The sequence below is a fragment of the Doryrhamphus excisus genome, chromosome 1 (genome assembly GCF_030265055.1).
Source record: "Doryrhamphus excisus isolate RoL2022-K1 chromosome 1, RoL_Dexc_1.0, whole genome shotgun sequence".
Taxonomy (NCBI): Eukaryota; Metazoa; Chordata; class Actinopteri; order Syngnathiformes; family Syngnathidae; genus Doryrhamphus; species Doryrhamphus excisus.
The window spans coordinates 2234699-2245582 of NC_080466.1; the positions used below are offsets into that span (position 1 = coordinate 2234699).

Here is a 10884-nt window from a genome sequence, read left to right on the forward strand (position 1 = left end):
CCCTTAGAGTGTGTGCCCCCCCCCCCCCCCCTCCCTTGTCAATTCAAATGTTTATTGGGTCTTTAACTAGAAAAAAAAACACATTTATGAGTTTTCCTTTTCTAGATAGAGGCAAAGACCCGGAAATGAACAGTCTACATTTGAATGAACTGGAATTCTTCTGAATGCTGGCTTGGGAGGGGGATGGAGAGAAAAAAGGGGGCGGGTGCACGATGAGAAAATCCAACACTTGATGCAAGGAGGAGCCAAATCCTTTAACAACGTGACTTCCTATAGGCTAAACCCTCAAATAGAGAAGGGGGGGTGGGGTGGTGTAATGATGCAAAAGTGACCCCAGCGTGGTGAGACCTTGTGTTTCCTCTCCTCAATGGAGCTTCTATGGAAATGGTGGAGCATGTGCTAACTTCCTCCTTGAAGCACCGAGGATATAACCTCTATTCTTCCACTTTGCACCCATGAACTCCCCGCGTCCCAGACCATGAAGACAACTCGCAAATGCAGGACTCTTCTGTCGGTGGGCCTGAACTTCTTCGCCTTGTTCTTCTCCATCACGGCTTTCATCACCACCTACTGGTGTGTCGGGACGCAGAGGGTACCCAAGCCCAAGTGCAGTAAGCTGCGAACCCACCAGTGCATCGACTACGGCGTGAACGAGACGGACCCCAACAAGGTGGTTTACAGCTGGGAGACCGGGGACGACCGCTTCCTGTTCCGCCAGTTCCACACCGGCATCTGGTTTTCTTGTGAGGAGAACATCCACGATGAAAGTAAGAACACCAGGTGTGTGTGACTGTGCTTAGAAAAGTTAGTAAACAATATGTGAAGGTGGGGCATGTATTGCTTCGTACTAAGAAGGTGCCCGACTATTTTGGCCCTCAGCACATCTCATTCACCCAAAGTCAGTAACATTTTATAAATATGTGCCAATACGGGTAACATGTACACCATACATGTTTATGTCATCATAATTTTGCTGGTCATGGTTTTCCAACAAGCTGTGATGTCCCACTTTGTTTGGTGGTCCTTGAACCCAAGATGTGAAACAAAGCAAAAGGAGGGACAAACTTTGTGTCAAAAATTGTTATGGTAATTTCAATGACTTGTGGATTTTTATTATTCGCTGTTGGGTCCGGAATGGAATCTGCTGTACTGAAAAAAGCACAAAATGTAATTTATTCCAGAAGGTCCGAGTCCGTTTTTCCGTTAAGAAATAAGGTAAACCCAAAGAATCCATTCCAGAAAGCCAAAAATGTTAACACAAAACGTGTTTTTATAGTTTTTCAGTTATTAGTTGACATGTAAAAAACAATTCAAAATTCATAGTAGGGATTTTCACCTCAATAATCCAATATGGAGTCAAAGAAAGTTGCAAATGCCGGCATTTTCATAAAGAAGAACTACTGAATTCAAGAAATAGGTACACTGTATTAATAAAACGACATGGTCGTAGTGTAAGATTTACACAAACTTGGGAAAAATTATGTCAGAAATTTTCTACGAAATTCAGTAGGGATTTTCACCTCAATAATCCAATATGGAGTCAAACAAAGTTGAAAATGCTGGCATTTTCATAAAGAAGAACTACTGAATTCAAGCAATAAGTGTACTGTATTAATACAAGGACAAGGTCATAGTGTAAGATTTACACAAAGTTGGGAAAAATTATGTCAAAAATTTTCTACGTTAACCAAAAAACATGCTAAGCGAGGGTCCACTGTACAGTCATTCCTCGCGATATCGTGGTTCGATTATTGTTCCCTCGCTATATTGCATTTTTTTCCAAATTGATTAATAAATGTGTGGTAGACTAGTCTTTTTATTAGTAGTACTGTGCAGCAGTAATGACACAAAACACTGATACATTACCTTACATAAAAAAAAAAAAAAGTTCTCCTCCCAATCTGTGTGGAAGTGGTATATTTTGGGCTTTTTAAATTTAGAGGAAATTCCAGGCTAACAGGTTAGCTTGATAGCTATCTGCCATCTGAAGTCCCTGCAGAGGAGAAGAGTTGCGCAATGTGGTCTATATAATGATTATTTTTAATAATGTTAAACACCATATTCAGGTTTTCTATGCTCCAAGTATGAAAATATTCCATTTATTAACATTGAATCCTATATTGCGGAAATGTATTTTTCAAGGTCGGGCCTTGAACCAATTAACTGTGTTAATTGTCACAAAATGTTTTCATTTTTTTTTTTGAAATTTGATTTGCCAACAAAAAAAGAGTCATGGTAACTGAACTTCCGTTCCCACTCAGTGATGCTGTGAATGGTTGCGTGTCTCCACATGTGCCCTGAGAGCAGTCCACGGTCACTGAAAGCTGTCTGGGATAGGCTCCAGCCAGGATATGTCTGAATATAATATACAGTATCTTATATATATTATATAACACCACAGTATTGATCGTTACATACTTACATTCTTGCGTCTATTTCTTGCTCAGAAGAATGCAAAAGGAGTTTCTAAATTAATTAAAGAACATTTTCTAATTAAAGAACAAGAGTCTTGTGGGAGGAGATGATTGTAAAAGCGAAGTGTGCGTAAGGTCATGTCAAGTGAAGGTCAAAGCTGTTATCTGACCAGATTACTCTCCTGTGGCGAAATCTGGACTTACTATGTTGACAGTTACCCAAATGTGTTCCAACGTACTGTAACTGCCCTACACGACTACATACTTTATGTGTAGCGGCAACATAAAAACAATGCACAAATGACGATTATTCGTGAGGAAATTGCTTTGCACGTGTCTATCTCATCAAGTGCCCCCCGTACGATGGAGGGGGAGCTGAGACAGCTTGAGTTAATAAGGATTATGTAACAGCGGACTTGATGAGTTTTTCCTCAAAACAGCTGTTGCCAACCTCCGTCTACCTGATTAAAGAGTTCCTTTTAAAAAAAAAAAATCCAGCAACGTTCTCCATCTGACACAATGTTTATTAGGCTTCATGTTTAGACCTTCTGTTTTGTTTTTTGTTTTTTTTTTTAATATATGTTGTTTATTTCTATGCAAAGTGACTATAAAGCTAAAGAGTTAAGAACCAGATATTAAGAGGGCTTGGCCAATGACTGACCATCTGTCGGATGTCAATTACAGGCGCTAAATATATCAATCAGTTTGAAATGTGTTGTTTTTATGCAATAGATGTATTGGAATATACGCTATATCATAGTAATAATAATAATTTTTGCTGTGATACTAGGTGAGAGATGCAGAAGCTTCATCGATTTGGCGCCTGCATCAGAGAAAGGTGAGCGTCCACTGAACTAAAATGTGTACTGTCATGTGATGGATGTTCTGTTTTATTTTTTCCCAAATTCCATTTAAATGTTTAAAAAAAAAGGATTTTTTTTTATTTTTTTTTATTTTTTTTTTATTTTTTTTTATTTTACTTGTACTTTTGTGTCAGTGAACAAAATGTCCATTAAATAAATACAAAACCCCTTACTGTAAATTGAAAAAGAAATTGTAAAAAAATGATGTTATTTTATTTTTTTATTATTTTTTATTTTACTTGTACTTTTGTGTCAGTGAACAAAATGTCCATTAAATAAATACAAAACCCCTTACTGTAAAGTGAAAAAAAAATTGTAAAAAAAAGATTTTATTTATTTTTTTTCATATTTTTTTATTTTACTTGTACTTTTGTGTCAGTGAACAAAATGTCCATTAAATAAATACAACACCCCTTACTGTAAATTCTAGTGTATAAGCCACCCCATACTAAATTCATGTTCTCATATGTATCTATGTCATAAAGTGGAATATTGTGGCACACAAGAGTCCAGGCAGCTCTTGTGTACTCATATATCATATTACTCTATTATGATATCATATTACTCAATGTAACAGTTTGATTCACGTTTCATCTTACAAGCAACATCATCACACAGCAACTCAACACTCAAACGTTATACCTCAGAAATATAGAAATAAGCATCAATACACATTTTATATGAAAAAAGAACATTTATTTGGAGAAAATTACGCTGCATTGTTGTTTCTGTCCACCAGAGGACCCGGAGCCCAAAGTAAAATGAAAGAAGCTGACGTCATTGCAGCGCCCCAATGAATGCGCTGATTAGACACAATGCCTTATAGGACCTATTATGCTCTTTCTTCGTCCCTTTGTATTGAGATGTTGATTCTTATAGAGCAGCTTCACACGATAACCCGCACAGAAAGCCTTCTAGATCTTCCAGAATCTGCAACTATTCCAGCCTTATTTCCTTGGATATGTAATTTTATTTTAATTTATTCCACCCACGGCCTGCCTCCAGTCACGCCCACTCCACTGTGATTGATCCCACTCAGCTTGTACAGCTCATAGCATGTACAGCTTGTACACAGGCATGCCCATATAAGGTAGTTCGACTCACTGTGACATCACAGTGAGCTGGTGTTCAAAGAAAACGCTCTGAAATCAAGCGTTCAGAGCCATCCAATTTATTCGGGGGTCACTTCCAAAAGTGCAGAGCTCATTATCTGAAACTTTGGCATCGTTTAACTCGATAATACGACGATTATAGGTCAGAAAAGTGGAAAAAGTACAATAGGTGCCCTTTAAATTGATATTGGGACATGTTTGTATATTTGTATACACATCTTTTGAGTATTATGTTGTAGTGTATACAATACTCAGTTTTTTTTTTAAATGAAAACTTGTGTAATGGGATGTAGAACTGTAATGTCCATGCTTATGGTTAAGGAAGACGTAATTGCAATTACTTTTTTTAATATAAACAATTTTTAATGACGCCCTTATTTTGTAAACACAACTGACATAGGTAGAGTGTGCATCACTCTTATTTTTAAAGGATGGGAGTGTGTTTAGAAGGTTTTCTGTCTGTTGCCAAGTGAGACCAGCTGGGAGCCTCTTGCCGTCGTGGCTCTCATCCTTATTTCACTCACAACACGCAGCCGCACCAGCATGCTCTGCTAAACTAAACTAAGCTAACCCAGTCAGATTATACTGGTCATTGCTGTATGTGAGTTTACGCTTACGCTTGGGGACAAAGTCAGAGTTTCAAAGTTTTTTTTTTTGCAGACTTAGACGGTCTTTTACGTCGTTGTGTGTTGGCCTGTTTAGTTCAAGTGCGGGCTGTCGTTTTCCACGAGACTACATTTTTTATTGGCAAGTTCAGCTATTCCGTACGATAGCGACCTAACAGAGCACATAAAAATAAGGCGAGGAGGCACAGCTCGGGTGAACATAAAACAGGAAAACAGCTCACATAGATGCAATGGAATACGTCCAAAACAAAGCAATGAAGATGCACACAGGTGCATCGATTACGAGCAAAAAATATTGAACCTACCACTCGCTGAACTAAATCGAACACATGCAAAACACAAGCAGAATATGTGAATAGCGAATCAGTTAATTTGCATTGTTGATCATGACGCTTGTGCATGTCATTTTTTATTGACACTCTAGGAGACAAAAAGTTTCTTCTGTTGTTTCTTTTAATATTGTTGTTTTTTTTGTAAAAAGTCGGTGGATTTATTGCTGGTGTTTTTTTATTTTTTTAATTTTATTTATTTTTTTTTTTTACAATGCTTTCTTCTGTACAGACTTGGAAACACAGGCTCCATACAGACTGTCCCGTTATAATATGCTTATGGAAGAGTGTGAAATCTACAGTATTTTGTGGCAGGCCTTCACAAATCATAAATTCATGGAAGGTGTAATTGTTGTGATGGAAATATGTAATATTATATTCATTGTATTTAACTAGTGATTCCAATGTTTCTCATCAGGGATGCTGTGGCTGTCGCTGGTCTCTGAGATGCTCTACATCATTTTACTGGTGGTGGGCTTCAGCCTCATGTGCTTGGAACTCGTCCACTCCAGCAACGTCATCGACGGACTCAAGCTCAATGCCTTCGCTGCGGTCTTCACGGTGCTCTCAGGTTGTCACCATGTTTTTTTTTTTTATCTGTTTGTATTTTTGATACTACCCTGGGGCTAGTGTGGAGCTATGTCAATAATTCTGATGATTAAAATGGATTGGCAATTGGCAATACTGCCTCTGTCCACCAGAGGATTCCACAGCCCAGAGGGAGACTGACGTCATCGCAGTGCCCCCAGCAGGCCCCAATGAATGCATTATGGGAAAACCTTCAGAAGTATTTCTTTTTTTTTTCATTTTTGTATTGGTTCATATTTGTATATTTCTCAGGTATACCTTTTGAGTGTTAAGTTGCTGTGTGATGAGTTTATTGTTCTTTCTCAGGTGACACTGAGTCAGACTGATATATTGAGTACTGGCCTTCTGTAATTTCCAACGGTTGACAAGCTTATGATTTTTTTCATATTTCATGATTGGCTCCTGCTAAATAATATAATAAGCTACCATTTCCTCAGTGACTCCTAAGCGGCACAGTATTCAAATGATTAGTAGTGGTTCTGAAGTAAAGATGTCACAAGATTAGAATTTAGTCATAAATTAGCTGCACTTTTTTGTAAGGGTTCCAAATTTAAAAAAAGAGTAGTAGCTTATTCACTAGAATTTATGGTAGTAAATTGCAAAATATTGTCATATTTTCTTCATTGTACTTTTCTTTAAAGTAAAGTTAAAATCTCATCTGGTGAGGAAGCTTTTTTCAGCTTTTTAGAATGTTGTAAAATCCACAAATAGTAATTACGCACTAAATTTATTTTGAGGTTCGGACTTTTACAACAAAGTCACAGAGCTTCTCGTGGAGAAGGATCGGGTGCATGTACTTCATAAACAGCTGAACCTCAGTTAGCGTCCGCCACAGTTAATGTGTTTTTTGGTTAACGTTGAACATTTTGTTTTGATTTGTGTATGGTTTTCTTTTTTTTTTGGTTGACATACATAATTTTGCTCATCTTGTCGTGTTATGTAACTGTGTTCTTAATGTATTTATATGTATTTTATCACAAACTAGCATATCTTCAAACTAGCATATCTTCATCAACAAAAGTTGAAAATGTTTACATAAAATGTTTCACTTCTAACTCATTTTTATTGCAAAACTAATTTAAAGGCATATAATATAAAATGATGAATGAAAGTGATAAATGCACATTTAAGGTTACTTTTACCTTCATTGAAGGCGTGACTGTTCTCAAAGACACAATGAGACCCCACACAGACACCGGTTTCCTGTTTTGTTATGAGTTATTCCTTGAATTTAATAGTATTTATCACCTTTTTTTAAATCAAAATTCTGCACTTGCAACTTTTTTTGGCAGCATTTTGAGTCACAGAATTGAGGCGAAAAAAAATTCAAGAAATAACTCATAGCAAAACAAGAAGGTGGTCATGTCTTTGGGAGATAGTCATGTCGGTACATTTTCTAACCTTATTCCTTTCCAATCCAGGTCTCCTGGGCATGGTGGCTCATGTGATGTACACACAAGTCTTCCAGGTCACCGTCAGTCTGGGGCCCCCCGACTGGAGACCCTATAACTGGGACTATGGCTGGTCCTTCTGGTACGATCCAAGTCTGTTATTGACATTGACTTAGTCATATGAAAGATAACATTTCAAATCCGAGACAACATTTTTAATCCAAGCCGGTATTATTACCCGATACTTTTAAGAAACTCCCAACCCAGAGAAGATGTAGTAGCCTGAAATAGTCGTGTAGCTGGACTCTCACCTTCTCCCCAGCATCACTGTCACTAATGAAAAAAAAAAACCCAAAGCTCTCATGTTAGGCAGGATTAGGCTTTGGCGCCAAAGCCCCGATACAGGCTGGATTGGGATTGCATAAGGGGATGATATTTCACCCCTTGACAATATGTGCAGTGTGTGGAAAATTCATCTGTGAGGCTAAACAATTCTTGACCTTTTAGGAGCGTTGACCAACCTGAGCGCTGAGTCGTTACACGAGATGATGATTTGATTGTCTGACCTTACACGCGACCTGCTTTACTTGAGGAGAGGAAGGGGGACTTAAAGGGATTGACGCTAATCTAGGCAAACATGCGGTGACGATATTGAGGTTGGCGTGGGGGGGGGGGGGGGTATCGAAATGCAGTTTGTATCGAGCGCCACTTTTTCCTCCCAAAGTGAATCCCGAGTAACTAAATCTGTGTTATGTCGTTTCAGCATGGCCTGGGCGTCCTTCACCTGCTGCATGGGCGCGTCGGTCACCACGCTCAACTCCTACACAAAGACCGTCATTGAGTTCAGGCACAAACGAAAGACCTTCGAGCAAAGCATTCGGGAGGAACACGCCAGGGAGGCTTTTGAATATTTCCGAGAACCCTCTGTACACTCCATTTCCAAATCTGTGGAGATTTATTCCAGCCAGACTCTGAAGAGTGGCAGGATAACTCCCATACCGGCGGACTCCTTAGACCTGAGTGACATTCGGGGTTCTTTGGGGGAAGAACAGTGCTGAGAGAGGCCATACGGTGGTCTATAAGATCCACGGGAAACATTTAAACCTTGCCTTAATTCAATCTTGTCCCGTGGGGGGGTACGGAGTTCTCTTTATAAACAATGTAGATGTTCAAGAAAATTCCCGTTATTGCAGTGAAGGTCTCTTGGATGCTTCTTGCCTTATTGAACAATCTTATCTTACACCCTAGACTGGTGGCCAGCCAATCACAGGGCACATATATATAGACAAACAACCATTCACACTCACATTCATACCTATGGACAATTTGGAGTCGCTAATTAACCTAGCATGTTTTTTTTTTTTAAATGTGGGAGGAAACCGGATTACCCGCTCATAAATTGGTATTGCAATAAAACAACATTATCGGCTGCACGGTGCTCAAGTGGTTAGCGCACAGGCCTCACAGCTAGGAGACCCGAGTTCAATTCCACCCTCGGCTATCTTTGTGTGGAGTTTGCATGTTCTCCCGGTGCATATGCAACGCGAGGATCCATTGTGTGTTACATAAAGATAAGTCAAAAATGTGAACGGCATGATATCAAAAACATGTTTTTTTGAGGAATACCTGCAATATGAAATGATTAAAAAAAATTTCATTATGAAGATATTTCAAGAAAACAACCTGACCGAGTCATTTTTGACCCACTTATGGAAGGTTGGGGTAGTAACACAAAAATAAAAATTTCTTAAAATGTATAAAAGGTAACTTAAAAATGTGAACGGCATGATATCAAAAACATGTTTTTTGAGGAATGCCTGGAATATGAAATGATAACAATTTTTCATTATGAAGATATTTCAAGAAAACAACCTGACCGGGTCATTTTTGACCCACTTATGGAAGGTTGGGGTAGTAACACAAAAATAAAAATTTCTTAAAATGTATAAAAGGTAACTTAAAAATGTGAACGGCATGATATCAAAAACATGTTTTTTGAGGAATGCCTGGAATATGAAATGATAAAAAAAATTTAATTACAAAGATATTTCAAGAAAACAACCTGACCGGGTCATTTTTGACCCACTTATGGAAGGTTGGGGTAGTAACACAAAAATAAAAAATTCTTAAAATGTGTAGAAGGTAAAGTAAAAATGTGAACGGCATGATATCAAAAACATGTTTTTTTGAGGAATACCTGGAATATGAAATGATAAAAAAATTTTCATTATGAAGATATTTCAAGAAAACAACCTGACCGGGTCATTTTTGACCCACTTATGGAAGGTTGGGGTAGTAACACAAAAAATAAAATTTCTTAAAATGTATAAAAATCTCTGTGTGGAGTTTGCATGTTCTCCCGGTGCATGCGTGGGTTTTTTCCGGATTCCTACCACATTCCTAAAACAAAAAAAATTCCAAATTGTCCATAGGTATGAATGTGAGTGTTTTTAGCATGTTTTTGGAATGTGGGAGGAAACCGGAGTACCCGGAGAAAACCCACGCATGCACAGGCTACAAACATGCAAACTCCTAGCTGTGAGGTCTGCACGCTAACCACTCGACCGCCGTGCCGCCGTATTGAACAACAGGTTTTTATGCAAATGAAAGACGGATGCAATCATTTTCAACTCGCAAAATAAAGCCACAAATGCTAATCTTGTGCCTACACAGACGTGCAATTGTGATGTTGACGTATGTACTATGTAAGTAAGTAAGCAAGTCCATACTGTAAGTGTGTGGTATTTTTGTACACAGTTATAGTTATACTGGATCATCGTGAAGGATGAAAAAAGGAAGAATCTGTCGTCTTGGATTTCAATTTCTGGCATTTTTATGTTTGATGTTTTCTGCTTCAGTTTGAAGACAATAAATTGTAAGTTGAGAAAATGTGTCATTCTTAAATTTAGTTTGGCCAGTGATTGGACGTTGTACCTTAGAGGGCAGTGTTGTGTCGTGAAAAACTGGCAGAAGCCTTTACTGTGAAGGAGTAAGTATTCAGCCAGCTTTATTACTGGAGTGTCCAAATTGTATACATTTTTGTGCATCAAAACAAATCCAATATATGCTAACCTAGTCTCAATAGGCGGCTTGTGGGCCAGATTTGACCCACCAAACAATGTAAACCAATTTACCAGAGGCTTGGATCTTGAGAGTTTTGTGCAGGATTTTTGCTCTTCACCTTGTACTTACTAAAATTGTGCAGTATATTGTGCAAATTTTCTTCATTTTCTTGTAAAATGTTTAAGAGATCTCGCTTTAATCTGTTAATAACCCTTAGATGCACGAGTGACTGGATCCTACACTTTTCCATAAGTGGGTCAAAAATGACCCATACTAGAATCAATGCGTTTTTATGCCAATTTTGCCATTTTTATTAGGAATAATCACTTGTATGATATTTAGTATTATATTTAGGACCACACAAGAATGATTTCATGTTAGAAACATCTTCATTTTTCACTTTTTTCCATCTTTGAAAAAGAAAATGACCTACCCTTAAGTTTTCATTATTTTCCGTTTTATTATTATTATTATATTTATTTATTTATTACTGATTGA

General features: G+C 37.9%; 1 protein-coding gene across 1 annotated transcript; it reads left to right on the plus strand.

The window, feature by feature from the left end:
• Window positions 1-197: 197 nt before the first annotated feature.
• LOC131110787 (germ cell-specific gene 1-like protein) lies at window positions 198-10452 on the plus strand. Its single transcript, XM_058064011.1, has 5 exons — window positions 198-767; window positions 3205-3252; window positions 5763-5915; window positions 7354-7465; window positions 8087-10452. Exons 1-5 carry the CDS (start codon window positions 479-481, stop codon window positions 8379-8381), a joined length of 897 nt encoding a protein of 298 aa, XP_057919994.1. The 5' UTR covers window positions 198-478; the 3' UTR covers window positions 8382-10452.
• The last annotated feature ends 432 nt before the right edge of the window (window positions 10453-10884 follow it).